This window comes from Sciurus carolinensis, chromosome 3 (assembly GCF_902686445.1).
Source record: "Sciurus carolinensis chromosome 3, mSciCar1.2, whole genome shotgun sequence".
NCBI classification, from domain to species: Eukaryota; Metazoa; Chordata; class Mammalia; order Rodentia; family Sciuridae; genus Sciurus; species Sciurus carolinensis.
The window spans coordinates 162719079-162741438 of NC_062215.1; the positions used below are offsets into that span (position 1 = coordinate 162719079).

The 22360-nt window shown below is 45.9% G+C and overlaps 1 protein-coding gene and 1 long non-coding RNA gene across 2 annotated transcripts; one reads left to right on the top strand and one right to left on the bottom strand.

Moving 5' to 3' along the window:
- LOC124980357 (uncharacterized) lies at positions 1-7428 on the top strand. The gene is made up of 3 exons (XR_007107787.1): positions 1-51; positions 4089-4404; positions 5071-7428. It is a non-coding gene; the product is annotated as an uncharacterized LOC124980357 (long non-coding RNA).
- A 14038-nt stretch (positions 7429-21466) lies between these two features.
- Tnp1 (transition protein 1) lies at positions 21467-21841 on the bottom strand. The gene is made up of 2 exons (XM_047543051.1): positions 21703-21841; positions 21467-21495 (listed from the first exon to the last, which is right to left on the bottom strand). Exons 1-2 carry the CDS (start codon positions 21839-21841, stop codon positions 21467-21469), a joined length of 168 nt encoding a protein of 55 aa, XP_047399007.1.
- Between the last annotated feature and the right edge of the window lie 519 nt (positions 21842-22360).

The following is a 22360-nucleotide window of genomic DNA, read 5'->3' on the forward strand; positions in this document are numbered from 1 at the left end:
GCTGGATCTAGACTGGTCTGGGATCACTTCTGCAGCATCCTGTGAATCAAGGTGATTAACACAAACCAGCTCAGATTCTGGTACCTAGCGGACCAGAGTCCACTTCTCCAAGGGGGAACAGCTGGTGTGCACAGGGAGAGAAGGGATGGATCATGGGATCTTGGAGATGAGGTAAGGCTTTGAGATGGAAAATCTTGGTATGTTAGAGAACCAGGAAGAGAGCCAGCCTTGGCAGACCGTTGTGAGGGTGGCTCGAGATGGGACAGATGTGGGAGGCAGATGGGGTCCTCATAGGTAAGTGGTGGCAGGGAATCTAGGATATTTTTGAAGTGTCACAAAAGGCTTAGGTATTTTTCTTTCCAAGGGCTCATAATCGTGAGGCCCCTCCATTCTTTCCTTCTCCCAACCTGCCCTTACTTGTTACCCATAAATTATCCTTATGCTCAGTGCTGGTCTTATGCTCCTTGGGTTCCCCAGATTCCTAAGCCAGGCACAGGTTTTCCAGCTCAATTTTTAGGGTCCTTCATTAAGTTGCTCACTTACACATTTTTCTTGCACTTTGCTCAACCAGACAGGTTAGACCTCTTGCTTCCCCAGGAAGTGACTTTTGTCTCCTTGCCTCTGTACCTTGTCACATTGGTCACTTTACCCTGAGTGCCCTCCCATGACCCCATCCCCATCAGTCCAAATCCTGCCCTTCCTTTAAGAGTTACTTCTAATGCCACTTTCTCAAACTGAGGGTGACCGCTCACTCCTGGGAAACCCAGTTCTTCCTCATTCAGAGCAGAGTCAATGTTTGGAAAGGGCTGTTGACATCTCTGTCTCGCCCTTTCCTTCACAGACCCCTTTCCCGGTGCCTCTAGGTCTTCGGGGAGGGGAGACACGATGGCCTCACTTTTTCTGCCCCACCGCTCTGGGCCTCACCCACGGCAATCATTCAGTTATGCCTGTTGAATTAAACAGTGGTTTCTCTGGGCCACCAGCCTCCAATTGTCTCTCTCCTTTCCCATGGCAAATTGCAGCATTCAGCTCCCGGCAACTCCTGGTCCGTGGCCCCAAGGTTCCTGGCAGACCTTTGCTGCAGGACCAGGGGGTTGCTGTTCCCACACGACCAGGCCTGCACAGGCCTGAGCTGGGTCCCAGGGAGATGGAGAGCCTCTGATTCCATGGGGTCCCCTGGCTCCTGCTCCAGTGCTTTGCACTTGTTTTCCTTGGCAGGAGGAAGCCCTCGGTCACCACTTCAGCTTCCATTTATAGGCATATATGCATCTTTGTTATTCTTTTCACAAAATGAGTGTTCTCGGCTCAGAAAAGGATGAGAGAAAGTTGAAGTCTACATAAAGCTGAGAAGGCATTTCATACCAAGCCTCTGGGGCTTCCTGCAATCTCTGCCCCTACTGCTCTTCTGTCTATGCTTAGTCTATGCCGCTAGCTCCTCAGACCTTCCCGATGGACTGCTATGGGGGAAAGGAAGTCCAGGGCACGGTCAATAGATGTGGCCAAGACTCTTGTTGTCCCGACAAGGAAAGGAGTGTGGACCCTTGGCTTGAGTCCATGTCTATACAGTCCTTGGATTCTTCATTGGACTCCCCAATATGCTCTGAGTACAAGGGATAAGCTCTGTGGACTCAGTCAAGTTATACCTGCGTGCAGTAAGTTCTAGGAAGAGCAGTTATTTATGTAGTGCCCTTTCTCTGCCAGCCAATGTCTTAGGCAGTTAATAAACAGTAGCTCATGTAATCCTCACAGTAGCCCTATGGACTAGTACTATTATTATCCCCATTTTACACATGAGGAAACTGAGGCAGAGAGGCGCAAATCACTTCCCTTTGGTCACACTGATGGTCAGTAGCACAGCTAGGATCTGGGGCTAGGAGAGCTGGCTCTTGAGTTGGCCACTTGCAATACTGCTTTAATCACTCATCAGATTAAGATGTTTAAATAACCTAACAGGGTCAGCTCAGTCCCTCTTGCATACCCGAGTCTGCTGGAAAGGACAGTGTGTCTGAGAGTTGTGGACAGGGGCCTGGACAAGTCTGAACCAGTTCTCGGCACAGGTAATTCAATTTGGTTCAAATTTTGACGTTCCCACAGATTTCTGTTTCTCAGTCTAGCTTTGTGCGCCTATTTGGAAGGGTAGATTAGCACAGGGATTTATTGGTGTATCCAAGAGCAACCTGCTTCTCTTGGCTCCAATTCACAGCCTGGGAATTCACTAAGTGGCCAATTAATTCATTTTATTCTCCATTCATTCTTCCAACTTTGATCCCATGTCTTGTGTGTGCAAGGCGCCTTGCGGGCACAAGGACAATGAGTGGAGAAAAGAGAAGTGAAGCAGACAGTCTCTGCTTTCAAGCTGTGCATGCGTGCACCTGCAATGAAACCTGGGAACCTCACCGTCTCTGTCTCTGTCCTCTCTTCTCGATCATTCCTGGTTCCTCTGAAGCGTACATGGTGTATTCCACTGGTTTCATTGGAGGCTTGCATGCCCGCATACACAGGTTTTCATAAGGAAGTTCACTGGATCCCAGACATTCTCACAGGCCCACAGGTCTCTAAGCAGTCCAAACCAGTACAAGGGTGACGGTGGATTCTTGCCCCGGGCTGCGCGGCTCTCTATTCGGCTGTAGGTTAGAATGCAGCCTCTCTTATCTTTCCAGGGCTCTACGACACAATATCACAAACTAACTATTCTTAAAACTACAGAAATTTATTCTCTTACAGCTCTGGAGGCCAATACTTGGTGGTCTGAAATGCAGGTGGCAGCTGGATCAGTTCTCTTTGGAGACTCTGAGGGAGACTCGAAGTTTCTGGTGACTCCACGGGGTCCTCTGCAATCCTTGCCTTGCAGTTGCATCTCTCCCATCTCTGCCTCATCTTCACAGGGTCTTCTTTTTCTCTGTCTCAAAGCCCACCTTCCTTTCTCTTATAAATACACTGGACTTTGGATTTGGGGTGCCATCCTCAACACAGGAAGATAGGATCTTAATTACATCTACCAAGATCCTATTTCCAAATAAGGTCACACTTACAAGTTCTGAGATTTATGTCATGGGCATACATTTTGGGGTCCACTATTCAACCTGCTAGGAAGACTCAGAATCCTCAACCCAACGTTCTGATCACTGCTACCAACTTAGCCAAATTGCCATATTTGTGTCCCGAGGGTACTAACCATTTCTTTATTTTTTATTATAAATATTAATTCATATTAATCACACAAATCAGTGGATCTCCCTGTGACCTTCCCATGCGTGTACGCATCATGCTAATCGTACCAACTCTCCCTTCTACCCTTTTGTGCCTCTCCCTCTCCCTTTCCCTAGTCCCCATCCCCTTCCCTGAAAGTCCCTTTGTACCTTCAGGGTTTTTTGGAAGCATAGATCAGCAACAGGATTATGAGAGAAAACACTCTGTGACGCTTGTCTTTCTGCATCTGGCTTATATCACTTAACATGATGTTCTCTATTTTCATCCACTTGCCTACAAATGACATGATTTCATTCTTCTCTATGGTTGAAAAAAATCCATGGTGTATATGTACCATATTTTCTTTATTCATTCATCTGTTGACAGGCACTAGGCTGATCCTATAATTTGAGTAGCCATTGATTTCTGTGCCTGTATGTTTACAAAAACATGAGGATAAAAAATCTTTACTTTTTTTTTTGCTTAGAAGAATATTAGCAGAGGAATGTAAATATATATATATATATTGTAGTAGGGTACCAGAATCCAAATCAAGTAGTTCAAATGAAAAAGAAAGAAAAACCAAACCCCAAATGAACCAAGAAACTAAGGAAGAAGAACTTCAGAGGTGTAGCCAGGTTTAAAGAAACCAATAAGAAACTCTGAGGCCAAGAGAATACAACAGTAGCAAGCCATTAACTTGTGTAGGCCTTCGGGAGAAGGAGGAAGGTCCATTGTTACCAGAATTCCAGCAAGAACTGGAAATGTAGAGGACGGCCCACCCTGGCCACAGAGGGACAGACACTGCCCTAAATGTGACCTAAAGTAGAGAGGGAGTAAGAAAGATACCCCACAATTCCCTATTCCAACTTTTGACCTCTGCTGTGTTTTTGTTGGAGGAACCCTTCCAGAATCAATTGGCAAGGGTGCCTCGGTACAGAATCCACAGCAGTGGGTCCTGGAATACCCTGGGCTAAGAAGTGCAGAGATGGGCCTGCTACAGAGACTAACCAGCAAGACAGCCATTGACGGATCTGCTTTACACAGAAGCATGGAACCTGGGAAGTGGATCAGCACTGAGAGACCACCTACTCCAACTCCTGCTTTCCAGATGAAGAACTGGGTTCTAAAGAGGAAAAGTGTCTGCATGTGTTCATAGGCACGCTCGCCTGGACACAGTGTGATTTCCTGTCATTATCCAGAAGTCCAGGGAGGGTGAGTATGTGGTTACTAAGCACTTTAAAGACCTGGGGCTCTAAACTCAAAGAACCATTTTGTATCTATAACAGATACTTGTTGGTTGTCTTCCAAGTATCATTTTCCCCTTTGCTCCTTCCAAAAGGCTTCCACTTTAATTTGGGAATTTAAATGTTCAGGGGAAACTGCTTTTGCTGTTGACTCTGGAGAGAGCTAAGTTAAATAGTATATCCAATCCCCAATAACCATCACCTCTGGGTGGCTTAAGCTAGTCAAATCCCGGTTAACGTTGGGACTTTGCTGTGAGTGCTGGAGCCAGGATGTTCTGACAGTCTTAGATGTGAATGAGGATGCTTGTGATCTTGGGACTGCCTGTAGCCATGTTAAGAACAGTAGGGGAACGGGGGTCAAGATGAAGTCAAACTGTTGAAGCCAGGATGCCTTTCATCTTTTTTAAATCAGAGGAGCCAACAAATGCCTAACGCTCAAGCTACTTAAGCCATATTTTCTTTTCTGTGTGGTGGAAAGAGGCAGGAGGATGCCTGTCCTCTCTGGCCTGCACTCTTCTGAGCTTGAAGGGATGGCTCAGCCTCTGGGAGGAATTTCACGAATGCAGGTGGAGTGAGACCATTAAAATGCATTAGCAAAACTCAGTTCTTTTTCTGTGCCTCATTTTCTCCTCAGGAACACGAGGACCATTTGCTGCAGCTCTGGAACTACTGGTCACTCTGCAGAGACAAGGGTCCCTCCGAACAGTCGAGGGAGAGGCTCTGAACTCTACACCACCAGCAGTTCCCTTTTCCAGGCTGACCTTTGAGGAACAGACCCTGTCTCCCTCCTGGAGACAGGGAGCCCTCTCAGGAAGGGGCGTGCCTGTGAGGGCAGGGGGTGAGGAGGGGTTTGCCGTGTGGTGGGAGGAAGGCTTCAGCAGAAATGCCAGAGGGGTGTTAGGAGAGGCAGAAATCGCTTGGGGATTTCTCCCTGTCCTAGAGGAAGATAAACCGAGGCTTAGACTGAGATCACGTTCAACATCACCCAGGCAATCCAGCGGTATTACAGTGGCTTGAAGGAGAGAGTCCCAGCTTCCCAACCTGGACTCACCCTGCAGATGGCCTCTCTGCCTCCCTCTACGCATGCAGATTGCTCCCCTGGACGTGACCCAGATGCTCTGGAGAAAGCACATGTCAGCACTTTGGGAGGACGGGCCTGGTCTCCTGAGATGCCACTTGCTGGGCTCGCTGCGTTGGGCTGACTCTGGGCCCACGTGTTTTCCAAAGCCCAGTGACAGGCATTTAGTTCCTCTTAGCACCCCCTGTGGAAGAACGCAGAAGCATGCGTGACATGGGTCTCATAAGGCTCGAGGAGGGCTGGGGGCTGTTTGTGGCAGTGGGCAGCCGTCAGTAACCATCCAGAAGGTGGGGCCATCCCCAGTGTGCATTCACGTCAGCTCCTGGAGTTCTGGAAAGGCTGGGGCTAGAGGATGGGGGCTGAGCCTCTTCACTCCGGGAAGATCCCTCTTCCTTTCTCACTGCAGGATTGAGTAGAGCAGCCAAGGCAGTCCTGTGGAAGGGCGGGAGGCCTGGAGAGGGGTGGCACCTGACCGGGTATTGAATGGTGGTGATGAGGGGAGGAGGAAGAGATTGGGCGGTTGCCTCAGGAGAGCCATAAAGCATGAGAGCTGGAAGGGATTCTAGAGATCTCTCTCCCACATTCCTCATTCCACAGAGAGGAGGCTCTGATTCCCAGAGAGGGAAAGTCCTTGCCTATAGGTTCACTAACTCTCAGCAGCTTTGAGGCCTTTGTATTTTCAGGCTGAACAAATGCATTCATTACATATTACAGTGTAAGAAGTACTCCCCAAATCAGAGTTCTGCGTTCCTGGGGACCCGGAAGACGAGTGTGTCTTAACTGGGTGCCCTGGCTCTGAGCTTCTTAGCATGCAGCTACCTCACTGGAAGGCTTCGCTGGGGGAGATCTGTTGATAGGCTCACTTGTTGTCAGAGTTCCGCTCCTTACAGACTGTTGAGCCAACATCTTCTGTTCCCCTCTGGCTGATGGCCAGTGGCCTCCCTAAGTTCCCAGCCATATATCACTCTCCACATGGCGGCTCCCAACATGGCAGTTGCTTCCATCGGGGTGAGTGAATGAGAGCAGGAGAGGTGAGCAAGACTGACACCAGAGTCTTCAACAAACTTGAGGTGCATGTTATCGCTTTTGCTGAGTCTTGCTCACTGAAGTCAGCCACAGTGCCTAGACCACACTCCTGAACATCAGGGGCCAGATTCCTTAGGACCATCCCCAAAGCTGCCTACCACACCAAGGGCTTTCTCTAGCGTGGGCCCCTTCCTACACAATAGAGCAGAAAGGGCTGGAAGCTTGCTCCAAAGAGGCGGGTGTTTGTTTTGTAGCTCTTCTGCTCTGTATTTCACTGAGAGAAAACCCTCTTCTTCTCAAGGAAGGGAAACAAGAGTTAGTAGCAGAAAGGACACTTTCCTCCCCAGACAGAAGCAATCATTACACTGGGTAGTAAATACCATTCTCTTCTGAAATAACAGTTTCTTTCTTTCTTGTCAGTCAGTTGCTTGGTGAGAAGATAGAATAAGGAAGGGGTTTGATTTAGAAACTGAAAATCTGAATCTTATTATCAAATGAAACCCCGGACAAGTTTAGTCAAATGACATGTACACCTTTCACAGTTAATTCTTTCATTAAGAATCACAAAATCAATAAAAATGACCCCATTAGGAAGTCAAATGAGGACCTTCTTTCTCATGGTACACCCTACACTTTATAATATGGTGGCCATTGTGACATGGCAGGAAACAGAAATAACTGGTAGCATTCTGGTGGAAGAGAAGTCAAACTTCTTTTTATTTTCTGATTGTATTATGATACATTGGTTTGCTGTCATGACAAAATACCATGGATTTTGTGATTTAAGCAACAGAAATTAATTTTCTTGGACTGGGGATATGGCTCAGTGATAGAGTACTTGCCTAGCATGCGCAAGACCCTGAGTTCAATCCCCAGCATTGCAAAACAAACAAAAACAAACAACTTTATATTAGGTAAAGGGGAGTGAAGGGAGGGGGAGGGATATTGGGTAGGAAGGATAGTAGAGTGAAACAGACATTATTACCTCATGTACATGTATGACTACATGACTGATAAAATCCTACAACATGTACAATCAGAAAAATGAGATTACACTCCATTAATGTATGAGTTATCAAAATGTATAAATGCATTCTATTGTCATGTACAACTAATTAGAACAAATAGAATTAAAAAAATTAAAAGTAAACCAGAAATTATTTTTTTCTCATAGTTTTGGAGGCTGAAATTCCAAGATCAAAGGGTCAGTAGTTCTGGTTTCTTCTGAGATTTCTCTTCTTGTTTTGCAGATATCTACCTTTTTCTCTCTCTTCACAGGTTGTGAATTGTCCCCCTGTGTGTCCAAGTTTCTTATTCACATGAGAACACAGTCAAAGCAGTTCAAGACCCACCTAATGGACTCATTTTAACTTAATCACTTCTCTCAAGGTCCTCTCCCTAAATGCAGTCATTTTCTGAACTCTGAACCATTAAGGCTTCAACTTAATGAATTTTAGGGGACACAATTAAGTCCATAACAGATGGCATATGTAAAAAAACATCAAATGAACTAAAATTTGGTAGAATGAACAAGAGGTTAATAAGGTAGCCAGATACAAAATAAATATATGAAAACTTGTAACTTTATTGATCTATTCAAAAATGCAATGTGAAAAAGATAACATTCACAATAACCACCCACCTGTGGTCTGCACAAGTGTTTCCATGCAGGAAGGGTGTCTTGTGACTCAGGGCTTCCTATGGTAGGTAGGCACAGAAAGCATATAGATTGTAGCCAGAGTCTCATGAAATATTTTGGGGGAATATTTCAATCTTCTTATTCTCAAACCTGTAACCACAAGGGCTCAAATACTGAGCCTGCCTATGTTGGATGAGATATAAATGCCCCCCAGTCTTCTTGGCCCTCATTCCTTTCTCATCTGGGACTCTGTCCTCAATAACCTCCTAGTCCAGTCCATTCTGCTCCAACATAGGAACATGTTAGCACAGGAAATAGTAACACCCTCAAAGAACTTTTTCTCCTGGCAAGAACATCTCAAGCACATCAGACAGTCCATTTATTTCACTAAAAGCCTCATGTGGGCAATTTCCTATGAACAAAGAGACTCTATTCTAAAGAACTGTTGATGTTTCCATTTCTTGCCAGATAGAAATTGCTTGCAGCTTCAAGAAGTTTTTAAAAAGTTAATTATAGAAGTAATGTGTAATAAAATTTAAACAATATAGATAAATCAAAAGTCTTCTTTGTTCATCATTTAATTTTACTCTTTTCCCCAGAGATGATCACTGTTAACAACTAGGTGAAAATATTTTAAAAATACACAAAATTATGTGTGTGTGTGTGTGTGTGTGTGTACACATGTGTGAGATTGATGTATTGATACATATGTATATATTTATATGTACTTATATTCATCCATCTTATTTTTAAATATGAAAAGTTCTGTTGTCTTAAATTTAAATGGGATCATATTGTATGCATTGTATTCCTTCTTGCTTTCTTTGTCCCACCTAAAAATATGACTTGGAAACCTATCTAAATCAGTACATCGGTGTATGTGTGTGTCAGTGCACAAACACATACCGACTCACTTTTTAACTGCCGTAGACTACTATATCAGGGGATAGCTGTAATATTACTGTATTTATTTAGTACTCTATGGTGTACTACAATGGAGAGGTCCTCATTAGACTTTACAGATGGCCGATTTTTGTTATTTAAGCAACTCTATGCTTCACATGCTGCCGTGAGCATTATGGAACACTTCATGTGCAGAGGTGTAAAGATTTTTCTAGAACAGATGATGTCTTAGTTCATACTACTATAACAACATATCCAAGACCTGGTAATTCAAAAAGATCAGAAATTTATTTCTTACAGTTGTGAAATCAGGGAAGCCCCAGGTCAGGGCACTGTCAGGTTGGGTGTCTGGTCTCTGCTTCCAAGATGGCACCTAGAAAGCTACAGAGGGGAAAATGCCGTATCTTCACTTGGTATAAGCCAAGGAGCAAAAGCAGGCCTATCTAGTTTCCTCCAACCCCTCAAATGCCTCTCCTCTTAACACTGTTACGGTGGGAATGGTGGGAATTAAGTTCCCACAGGAATTTGGAGGAGCACGAATATTCAAACCATAGCAGACCTCTAAGGAGAAATGTCTGGGTCTAAGAGTTTTCATATTTGCATTTTGAAAGATCAACTCTTCATATTTTCATTGCTGTTGTTTAAACTTCTACCCACCATAGTTTCAAAAATCTTTGGTCTGAGCTCCTGCCTGCGCTCTGCAGACAAGCTCCCTGGTTCTTCGCAGCTTATGGGTGCCAACCTGACTTGGTGGTTACATTGTTTCGCTTGCCCCAATTTTCCTCCATGACTCAGCTTCTCATTCAAGTTCTGAATCTGAAATCCTCCTTGATACTGAATGAGTATCATGCTATGGTTCTCTATTTTCTAACTAAAGTTCACAATCTTAGTACAAAGTTTACTGTTGGAGAATGATCAATAGGTACCTAACTTGGCACAAATTAACACAAACCTGAAGAAAAACTCCTGGTTACATTTCGCCCTGGCTAGCACTGCTTCCTCTCTTAGTGCTGAGTCTAGAGGATACTGAGTTCTTTCCAGTGGTGTTCTGGGTGCAAATATCCCCAAATTCAGGTCCAGGTTTTTCTCTAACAGGCCAGCTACCTCTTGGACACTGGTGGTAACTGCTTCCTCTTAGTTCCACTAGCAGAATCTTCTGCTCTCCTGTCCTTCCCACACTTATGCCCTGGAGCAAGACCCGCACGCTCACTCTCTCAGCTCAGATGTATGAGTCTGAGGTTTGAAAAACACCCGCTCTTTTTGTGAAAGCAGAACCCCTTTACTTTGCTCCAATAACCATACATTTTTCTGGTTCTCACCAGTTTCCTCAGACAGGGATGATCCTTTTCAGTTCTGATCATCTTCTCAGACACAACTTTACAGTCACCAGGTGACTGTGTTTTCAATGAAAACCATTTTTGAGTCTGTAAGAAAATTAGTTTGTAACTGAGAGGGAATGTATAATGAACAAATGCATTTAACAAATACTATGTAATCCAGTTATGGTGGTGACTATTGGGTTACCATGGTTGGCAAGAAAGAAAGAAACCCAAACCAAGCCCCCTGCTTCATGAAGCTTACAATCAGAGGATTACATAAGAAAAGAGTCATGGATGTGAAAAGTGATGCATTCTAGTGCTTTTCTATTATAAAAGAAAGAGGATTTGACCTAGTCCGTGGGATGGAGGTGGAAGTAGGAGTGACGGGTTGACAAAGACGACTTCCAATCCCTATGGACAGTTCTTCTTTTCCCCCTGAGTTTCTGTCAGAACAGGGATCTAGGTCTCCCAAACCACTCTGCCATGTGACCTGGGCCCTCAATTCTCCATATAAACCTGAGAGACTGGTTTAGAAGGACTCTAAGATCCTTTCCAACTGCACTCCTCACTGTTGTTGTTCCCTTCTCCTCCTACTGGGAGACATATGTGATCCCTTCTCAGAACTGCCACCATCATCCAGATGTCCACCTGCTCAACATATTTGTTGAGTAACTATTATGTGCCAGGCACTGTCCTAGGATCTGGGAACACAGTGGAGTATGAAACATGGCACTGCCTGTTCTCCTGGGAATGTCTGGGTCTGGGGTAGCAGTCTGGGTTTATGGAGCTCTCCCCTACCCTTTTTGATCAAATTGATACATTTAAGTGCCACATAATGTACAGCCTGATGGCCCCAGGACAATGTTTTGCATCTTTCAGGTGCTTAACACCCTCCTGGGGATGACCTGCCTCTTGAGTTGCTGCCTTCCTTACCTCAGAGGCATGTCTGAAGGGCGAACGTGATCTGGGCCACTCTTTCAACACGAGCACTGGTATATGGTACAATAGCCTTTCTCTCCACGGATTTTTACGGAACACTGGCTGCCATCATAGAGGGTTGTGGGAAACTATAAATACAGTACAGAGTAGACATTCAACAAACCCTTATTGATTTAGTGGGGAGGCTATTGTTCCAACTTGGGAGACCCTGTAGCAAGTAGTGTGGATGAGACAGAGCTGACGGTGGCTGTCTTGAGGGAAACTGTGCTCTATTAGGGCCACAGGGCCCCAGCCCTGTAGCTATGATGTTATTGTACCCATGGGGACTGAGCACCTGGAGAACGGCAAACACAGCCAGAAACTGAGAAGTGACAAAGCCCACTAATTTCTGCCTCCATTGATTAGGAAAAAACCCATGAGGTTGTGTTGTCAACTATGGTGGGAATTTCCAAGAGATAAGTGACAGTGAGGCACTCAAGTGGTCTCTTTGCAGAATGGTGTCTCCCCTCAGTCTTTGATTACCTTCTAGTTGAGACCTTGGAAAGTCAAATAGACCTAGAAAGAAGTTCGTGCCAGGCTTTGGGAGTCTTGGGGTCTCACCTGTTTGTCTGTGCTGATTTAGGGAAATGGAGAAGATGGGCCCTGGCTGTCCCCTGAGGGCTCCGTGATGTTTCCAGTACCAGACTATCAGTCAAGGGAACTGAGGCATAGAAAATGGGCCTCCTTTTAGCCTTGTAATTTAAAAAATGGAATTTAATTAGTTAAAATGCAAGATGAGAGAAGTAAGAGGGAGGTCTCTCCCTTTTTCCAAGTCTTTGCTCTTCGCACACCTGTCCCCACCTCACGGGACACCTCCACCCACCACCCTTACAGCACACCAGGCTGGGCATGAAGCCAGCCTTTCTTAGATACAGTTGAGGCTGCCAGCCCTCCCCCATTCCCCCAGCCTGAGGCCCCACCCTCTTCTCTCCTGGGAGACACAAAGGGCTTCTGTGACTCATGCCAGAGTCACCAAATCCTCCTCTTTCTTTCTAGCAATGCCAGTGAGGCTGTGGGGCGAATCTCCTGTGGTTAACTTTGCCCAACTTGCTATGCTGTGAACAGCGTGTAACCCTCTAGAGCTACACGCTTATTTTACTCCACTTAGGATCCTTTTCTAGAAATATCAGGGTCCCTATTTGGTTCTCACTGAAGTTGAAGGGATCCAGGGGGATTCCAGAGAGGAACTAATATTTATAAAGTACTTAGGATACACATGGTATGTGTGAAGTTGTTTTGCACATGGGTTTTATTCAAATTCCCACCCTGATTCTAGAAGGACGTGTTCTTAACCCAGTTGCACAGAGCAGTGACAGACCTTGGAGAGGCTGGGCAGCTCGTTCAAGGTTCCATAACTGTTCAGTGGTTGAGGCAAGATTGACACGTAGAGGGGGCTGGTGCTGAAGCCCTTGGTCATTCTGCTCTGGCTTGTTACCTGGGGTCTGAATCAGCTGGCCCTGGCTCTGCCTGATGAAAAGAAGTAACGACTGCTGGATTCTGCTCCCCTGGTCTTCCACCTGAAAGCATCCTTGGTCTGCTGTCAAAATCCTCGTTCACTTTGGACACTGTTGTGGTCTGGTTTTAGGGGCAGGAAACTGGGACCATGTGGGGGCAGTGAGAGCAGAGTTCTGGTTTTGCCTCTGTCACTAACTGGGCCACCTGGTGTGTGTTCTTTCCTGTGCAGAGGCGTTAACCCCCTTACCTGGACAAGGTGCAGCAGCTTAGTGGCTAGGCACACAGAAACAGAGCAGATGGCCTGGATCCACGGTATCGCTGCTGCCCACTAGCCATGGGACAAACTGGGTGAACTTCGTGTGCCTCAGGTTCTCATCCATAAGAAAAAGATCACAATACTATCCATTTTGAGAGGGTGGTGTGATCTGTCAGGGTGCCTTGTGTTTTCTAGTGTTGCTGCTCTTCTTATTCCTGGGTGTAAAAGCTTCCGAAGGTTTATTTTCAAATTAGCTTATGTACAGTAATATGTTTAGGATTTACAGCTGGTGCTGTCCCATTTATTTTTCTTCTCTGCTTGCTGCCTCCGTATACATGTAAGAGATTTAGCAGGTAGTGCGATGTTAGTAGACCATGGTGATAATTAGATGTCAGTTCTCCCTGTGTGTGTGTCACATAAAACTTCCTGATACATCAAAAAAAAAAAAAAACCTTTAAAATTTTTGTATGCGTTCATAATGAACCACTTCGAGCCCCTTCCTTAGAAGCTGAGTATGATCTGGGTGGAATCTACACAAATATACAGCTTTGGGCAATTTTACCCCCAGATATCTAGAAAATGCAATCATTTAGACATATGGAGGGCAACAGGCTGACCATGTTACAAGAATAAACAGCATGCAGTGACCATCTTCCAAACCCTAGACCTCAAAGATGAAGTTAAGACAAATGGAGACAAGGTGCGGGGGGAGCAAGAGAAGGAGTAGGAGGTCTAAGTGAGACAGAGTTGGGAGAGGCAAGGTGGATAACGGACTCGGTTCATCTCTACGTGGTGCTGGCTTGTGTTCCGAGTACAGGGCAGCTCAGCGACTCCACTGAGGAGTCACTGAACTGTCACAACCCAGGGAAGCCTAGGGCAGCTCCAATAGAAATAGATACAATGCAAATCACATTTGCCATTTACATTTTTCTAGTATAAGTATCCACATTTTAAAAAGGCAAAGAAGAAACATGTCAAATTAATTTTAGCTATCTAACCTAATATATCTAAAATGTCATTTCAACACATAGTCAACCTAAAAAATTAGAGAGATATTTTGCATTTTCTTTTCATACTGAAATCTTGGAAGCTGGCCTGGGTATCACAGTGAAAGCATATCACAACTCAAACTAGTCCTATTCCGAGAGTTCCGTAGCTACATATAGCTGGTGACTTCCATACTGGATAGAAAGACCTTGACCTCAGAGGGCTTCTATTCGCTAAAGCGGAACACTCTTGCTTTCTGGGTGTGTGGAGTAGAAGAGGGGAGGAGGGCACTTGTTCTTCCTGGGAGTTGGACACAGGGAGAGGCAGTTCCCTGAGGTCGGGGCCTCTGTACCCACCATGACTTTGTATCATGATACTCCTGACTTTCATGGATGTCACAGTGTCCATCTTGGACACTTCCAGAGAATTCATGATCTCCAGAAACACTTACTTTTGCCGAGGTATGAATATAAAATGGGCACACCTGTGAACGAGTCTGGCCATCCAACCAGCTTCAGTCCTGCCATGACCTCTGTGACTCTCTCCTTGCTGGCCACTTGCCGTAATCCTCCCGATGAGATTAAAAACTTTCTACGTGGGGAATGAAGCCAACTTCTGGTTCTGTGGCTAAAGTACAATAGATGTTATATACTTGAAGCTAATTTATTGGGCTAAGATACCAGTTTTATAGGAAAAGTGTAATGTTTTAAAGGTGTTCACAGATGTAGGAATTCAAGGTGGGGGCAGCTCTGTGATTATAAATGCTGTTTTTACCCTGTGCAGCTGGTACCGCCGGATTCTTTGCATGGTAGGGAAGCAGTTTCTTACGTCTATAGAGGATATTGTCGTATCTGGACGGCATGCATCTCCTCTCGTTCAGCGACAGTCTCTCCATTTTCCTTCAGGACCAGCCCTGCTCCACTGTAACAGAAACTTGACCACACATCCTCTCTCCTGGGGCTCTGAATTTTGAAGGCAGTGATGTAAGAATGGGCACCGACTGGAGCGGTCAGGAAGGACTGCCTTGAGTTCTTCTCTGCTGCCTGCCTAGCTCCCATTGTGAGGTCTGTTGTCCAGGTTTTTCTCCTATTCCTCCCCAACTTCCCAGTGGATTCTGTTTCTTCTGGGTTAGCTAAATCTGCTTGTTGGTCTCAACCAAATGCAAATGGAGGCAGGTTTTGAGCATCATGCGGGGTGGGATATCGCTCATGATATGCAGTCTGGGAGAGCAAACAGAAAAGGGAGAGGGATGGGGGAGAAGCCTCACTGTGTGAAGCGGCGTTTCATCATCTCTTCTCTCCCCTCTTTTTACACGTCTCTGGGAAGGATGAGTTCCATGAAGTGGTGGGGACAGCCCAGAGTTCAGAGGCATCAGAGAAAGCCCTGGGTCAGGTCCTCTACCTGTCCTTGTGGTTCCGATTCCTAGAAGAAAAGTCACAGAGATGGTGACTACTGTCTGTATTTCTTTAATCTAGTACTTTTTTTTTCTTTTTTTTTTTAAGAACTGGAAAGAACAGAGAGATCATTTCTTCCCTTAATTTTCTTTCCATCTTGGGAAGCACAGTCAGTCCCAGAGAGGGTTGATGAATTGCCATGGAAATTCAGAGAAGCTGAGTGAGGGACCTGCTCTTTGGACTTCCAGTTGAGTACTGTGTGCACTCTGGGTATTCCTGCCTGGTACCCAGACCAGCAGCATCAGCACCAGCCAGAAGCTGCTTAGAAAAGCAGAATTTCAGGCTACCCTGGACCTACAGTGTCAGAATTTCCATCTTAACAGTACTTCTAGCTGATTCTACCCAATCCAACTTTTAGTAGCATCGTATACTTGGTGTGGTATTATTCTTCTGTGTTTCTGAAGAAAACAGTATTTCAATAAAGTTCCATTTTCTATTCCTGTATAAGGGTGGATCTCTTCTTCAGGGCTTTATTCTAAAGCACTGTTGAGCATAATCCCCACAGATTGTGAAATTCAAGCTCTGTATGTCTTTTTCAATAAAACACCTGTGTGTTAGACCGGAACACTTCATAGCTAATTAATTATAGACATCCTTGCCTGTTGCTAAAGGAAACAAACAAATAAACAAACATGATCCAAAGGAATAAGTTTATGAAGCCATCCTTGGTCTCCCTTCACCAGTATCTGTGGTCAGATTTACCTTTTTATAGCATACTAAGTTAGAAGGTGGGTGTCTCCCCACAATGACTATGTGTGCGCTGATGTGATCATTATGTCCCTCACTGTTGTTTTAGTCATTTTTTTTAATGCTGTGACTAAAAGATCTGACCAGAACAATTTCAGGGAAGAAAAGTTTATTTAAGGGTTTATGGTTTCTAGAGGTCTCAATCCATAGACAGCTGGCTCCATTCCTCAGGGCTTGAGGTGAGGCTGAACATCATGGGGGAAGAGTGTGGCAAGAGGGAAACAGCTCACATGATCATCTGGAAGCAGAGAGCTTTACTTGCCAGATACAAATATATACCCCAAAGCTACGCTGTAATTCCCACCTCCTCCAGTCACACACTACCTCTTCATTGAATCCCTATCAGACAATAAATTCACTGATTTTGTTAAAACTCTTATGACCCAATCATTTCTCCTTGCATTGTCTCACATGTGAGCTTCTGGGGACACCTCACATCCCAACCATAACACTTGTGGATGATTTGTGTCTTGCTTCTTGAAGTCTGTGGTCAGTTTGGAAAGACAAGATCATCCCCATCTCCTACATTTGATAGGAGAGGAAAACAAGCCCCAGGGAGGTGTAGGTATTTTCTGATGTCAGGAACTAGCTGAGGCAGTTGGCTCAGGACAGGTTGAGAGATTCCAGGTCACAATGGGAGCCTGCAGTCAGCTTTCTGCAGAGCTGGTATAGGTCATTGGCGAAACCTGTCCACAGGAGCAGGACTCAGCCTTATGTGGCATGGCATCTGGAGACCAAAGACTGGGAAGTAGGGACACGAGCCAGGATCAGACAGGCACAAGATACTTAAAATACCAGACTGAGAGAAAAAGAGGACTTCCAACTAACTTAGGACCTATAGTTTATAGCATTTTAAGTTCTCCCAAGTGCCCTGTGAGATAGATACTATGACTGACATTTTACAGATATGGAAGATGAAGTTAATGGAGTTTCAAAAATCACCTAGACCCCGCCACTGTACAGTAGTCATTCAGACACATGGGGACTTCCCCAGTGCCCATCTATTTCATGTTTTGCCATGCCAGCTGCCCAGAATGCCCCATTCCCTTCTGCCAGAGGGGACACTTGGCTACAGCAATGGTGGAGTTGAGCCATGGAAAGAGATGAAGTAGCCCCATTTACAGGAAGAAAATTGTGTAAAGGAAGGACTGATAGGTCCACCAAGGTCACAAAGAGGGGAATGTGGGTTCAGATGGAATACAGACACTGGGATGCAGTGCCGGATGTCATGAAGATCTGGCTCATCTGCACCTCTTTGGGGTTCTGGGCTAAGAGTAGGAATGGCCGCCGGGCTCTGCTGGAGGAGAACTTTCATGTTGGGCCTGGTGAAAGATTGGAGAGGGAGAAAGCCTGGGTGGGGCTGGGCTTGGGGAAAGGCAGGCTCTGTTGGAGGAAAATAGCTGTGTCATTCATCAACCTGGCCAAGCAGACCAGTCTGGAAACTAAGACCAGGTGCACCTAGAGGTCAGGAATTAAGACCCTGTTCTGTTTGGTCCTTTCCCTGGGGTTGGCCTGGCCATGAGTGCTCAGATTTCAAAGCCAGAGAGTGAGACCAAATTTTCAGGCTGCTGCTGTTCTCTGGTCTCTAAGGACAAAACCTTTGGGTGACCCCGACAGCCAAGCCCCAGGCGTGTCTGACTTGTACCAACTACCCCCAGAGCACACAGTCTCCTCTCAGTTGCCATTTCTGCCTTCATCTCCCCAGCTCAGCCCTGAGTTTTTCTCCAGAATTTCCTGTTTGCTTGCGGTTGTCTGCAGAGACACGTTGGACCCACCCAGGGTCATCTGGAAGAGGCCTGGGGTGAGGGGTGGGGATCGACTGTGCTCCCCATAGCTCTTCCATCCGCACATGGGTCCTTTGAGCTTCACCACTCCCAAGGGACCTGCAGCCAGTGCAGTAGAGGCCATGTATCCAAGGTCAAGGTGACCCAGAAGGGTTTGCCGCCAAGATCTTTAGTTTTTTTTTTTTTTTGATTTGATTTTTCACTTTCCAAAAAGACCAAACAAGTGATGACTTGAGGACATGACGTTCCAGAAGAAACTGGGAGAGGGACAAATTCTGCCTTGGTTGGAGAGGTGGAGAAAAATCACACAGAATGGTCTTCCTATCTCCCTAAGGAGTGTCACGATGGTCCAAAGACTCACAGGTGCTAGGCCTGCAGGAGCCATAAAGAGGGACAGAATGAATGTTCCTGGAGGGCAGGGACTAAGTCAACACCAGTCTTGGAAAATTTCCAATATGTGGGCCTGGAAAATGTTCCTATAAACAGAATTTTCCGGGCGGCTGCTGTTCCTTCACAACTTCTCCAAGAGGGTAAAGGCTGAAGTCACCGGGCGAGGATCTGTCTACCTTGACTAGCCGCAGGCTGTTTTCCACGCTCCTGTCCTCATGGTTAATTAAAGTGTTTCAATGTTTAGACAGTTGCAGAAATACAAGGCTGCATTAGAACATTACGGTGTCTTGGGTTGGGGTAAACACCGTCACACGAATGACATGAAAATGTGCTTTTCTATAGCTAAGGGCTTAGAAGCCTGGAAGAGTTAGTTTTGAATCCTGTCATGGTCCACTTCCTGAAGGGACTTTGGCCTGTGACAATGTATGGGAGAAGACAAATGGGATGCTAACGTGGCAAACTTGAAGAAATCTCAAGAAAAAGAACATCACCCTTACAAAGTCGTGTCAGCTCTTACTACTGCATGCAGAGCTTTCTCCAACATGCTGTCCCTTGAACTTGGTCTTGGGATGCCCTGCCTACTGGCTTCTACATGAGTGTGGCCAACAGGAGATCAGAGGACATTTCCCGGTATTTGGTCTCTACTTCTGAGATTGTGGTCACCACTGTGATCCTCCTTCACACAGTCTTTCCCCCTGGGGCCCATCTGCCTGAACCCATTGGCTCTCCATAGGCTTCTTTTGTCCCTTTCGATCTAAGGGTCTGAAACCACCAATCCTAGGCTGTAGGTGTCTCTCCTCAGCAAATAGTCTCTTTAATGATGTCTCTTCATTTGAGCCATCTGCAGGGATCTCTTTTCCCACAAGAGTGTGACAGGGCCTTTAACCAGGCTGACCTCCAGTCATAGCCGGTTTCCGGTGGGTAGTTAATGTCAGGCTCTCTGCGCTACTGTAGTTCTGGTTCGTTCCTGCCTGTTGACCCGTGGCCCTATAGGGAGGTCATTTTTGACCCTATGGGCAACTTGGGTGATGGCACGGTACAGGGGCAACAGGGCACAGGGTGCAATGGCTGAGTTGCGTGAGAACACCAGAAGGCCCATGGCACACAGTCGAAGTAGAAGGGACAGAGCAGTGAGCTGTGCAGAGGTGGGGAAGAAATGCAGGCCATCAGAAAGCAAGTGTAGGCTCAGGGGTGGGTGGCAGGCTGCAGGTGTGCAGCACGCTAGCAGCCTCCTGCCGGAACCCACTGGCCGTCACGTGCAGGACACCTAGCAGGCTCTCCTACCCGATCGACTGATGCTTCATTCAGCCCTTCCTCTGCATAGCGCTCCTTTTCCTTCCTGAGGGTTAGACTCCAAAGCACACCTTGCATTCAAATCTGTTTCAATCTCTGCTTCTAAGAACCCAACCTAAAGGGTTAATCTAGAAGAATCTGTAGCAAGAGCAACAAAAGCTTGACAACCAAATAACAGTTTTTACTTTTTGGTTCTGGGGGGCTGCAAGGAGGTAGAGGACTTCTCAGCTGTCACAAGGGCAGGGTGGGTTCCAACTCTTTCCAATTAGCCCTTTTGCGGTTTCTCAAGGAAGGATTCCATTTAATGGACTCATTAATGGAATTATTCTGATCATTCAATAAATGATAACCATTTATTAACTGAAATAAAGAACTTCTTTAACTTCTTTAAACACAGAGGATCATTTTGAGACCAATCTGAGAAAAAGGGACAGACAAAAGGAATATTTAGGAGGTAAAACAGGCAAAATTGTGAGGATCAGGGAGAGAAAGGGAGTGTTTTCCCTATTCCCATTTTAGAGGAGGAAACTGGAAACCTTAGATCAGTACAAGTCCAGCTCAGTTTGAAGAGGAGTTTGAAGGGTCTGTATGCTTGATGGTAAGATGATTTCCCCACCAACTTGAACATGACTCTGGAATGGTGTGCAGATTCTCTAGGGTCATGAGACAGTGAGCACCAAGCAACTCTTCTAACAAGTGAAAAGACCTGCACGAATTTTCTGTCCCTGTGGGTCACCTTGTTAACAGTCTTCCAATCCCGAACACAATTGTTTCATTGGCAATATGAGGAGTTTCCTCTTCTCTTGCTCTGTCACCAGCAGACAGAGCCCTCCACTACTCGCTGCTGGAAACTTTTTGCCTCCCCAGAATCCACGTGGGTGGCTGGTTCTTCAGTTCATTAAATAATGACCCCTTCTAAGTGAATAAATGCTGAGAGGTGGTGTCAGATCCCTGGCCAGAGGCTTTATAAACTGTCACAACCCAAGGTCCAGGGAAAGTGAGGGCTTAGGCATTTCCTAAATGAGCAGAGCTCCAAGGACCGTTCTCTCCCAAATGATCAATAAGGTCCACCCAGATTGAGGTAATTCCTACTGCTAGTCACACCCAGCTAAGGTTCATTTATGACATCAGAGTCAGGCAATGTTCCTGCCTCCAGACTTGTTCATCTCAAACCAGAAACCAAAATAACCTAAGTCTAGGCTAGCAGGCTGTTATCAATGAATTAGAAAGCCCCTCCCGATGGTCCATAGCTCTGGGTCAAGACTTTGACTTACGATAAGCCTCTTTAAAACTCAGATAGTTCTTCTTCTCTTCCCTGTCCATGTTGGGGAGAGGACTGGTTCATTGAGACAAAAAAAAGGGGGAAAAAAAAAACTAAGTGATGTTTCTTGGCTAGAGTTGGACCACCATTGCATGGTCAAATAAATATTTTCCAAGTCATCTTTAATAGTTTCTTTCCATCCAATTCTCACCCCTAGCTCAGGAAACCAAGTTTTTCCAAAGGATCAAAGGAAACATTTCAGTTTTCAAATTTTTATTGAGATGTTGGGGAGGAACAGCCAACATATACATCCCTCACTTCATCACGACTGGCATCTTATCCACACCATAGGTTCTTCTCTGACTTCGATCTAACTTCAGGTCTCCTTGGCAGTCCCCCTTCTGTTCTCGTTGCTGCCTGGTGTTGTTTGAAGTCCACCAAGGCAGGGCCCACTAGTAGATCACAAGTGGGAGCGGTAATTGCGATTGGCTGTAGGGGAAGGACAGGTTTGCAACAGGGACACCCATTAGAACAACTTATCAGGATTCTTCCTGCCCAAACTGCCCAGGAACCGCGTCGCTGGAAGTAATCTCAGGCTGAGACTTCGGGGTCAGGTAAGGGCTGCCTCCAGGAGGATGGGTCTGGGGAGCACCATGTCCCCAAGTTTACCAGCTCTCCTACTTGCCCCTCACTCACCATCATCGCCCCGTTTTCTACTCTTCAGGCTGCCCTTCCGGTATTTTCTTTTGCTGCCGCCTCTCTTGACACCTTTGTGGGGAGCTCGGTTCTTGCCCCTCCTCATGCCATGACTCTTTAATTTGCGGCTGGTCGACATTGTAATTTCTGCCAAAATGAGGGGCTTTGCAAAGCCCCGGAGGCCAGGAGTCAGGGTATTTAAGGCCTTAGCCATTGTGACAGCCAAGGGGCGTGGCAGGTGGGTGGGGCTCTTTTGTGATGTCATTAGCTTTTGTTACACTTTGGTCAAATATGTGAAATAAGGCAGCCACCTGAAGGCAGCTCAAGGCTGGTCTTCAGTTTTGAGGTCCTTTTTAGGTTAAGTGAGGGTTACAGACAGGTGTTACTGAACCACTAAATCTCAGCCTTGTGCTTGGCATCTGGAGAGTAACAGAAGCCATTAAAATATGCGTCTCTTGCCTGTAGGGCATACATCAGTCATTGATTGTGTGAATACGCACGTCTCTCAGCATCTGGAGGTATTGAATGTATTTCTATAAGCACTTGACTCTAGGAGATCCAATTCAGTATGATCAAAATATACATTTTCCTTCTCTTTCCTCTAACTCAGGGCTTCTCAATCTGAGCACCTTTGGCACCAAGGGCTGGGTAAGTGTTG

Coding starts and splice junctions, on each gene's coding strand:
- Tnp1 (XM_047543051.1), bottom strand. CDS start 21,841: ATGTCGACCAGCCGCAAATTAAAGAGTCATGGCATGAGGAGGGGCAAG. Junction 21,496..21,702: donor TAGAAAACGGGGCGATGATG/GTGAGTGAGGGG, acceptor CTTCCCCTACAG/CCAATCGCAATTACCGCTCC.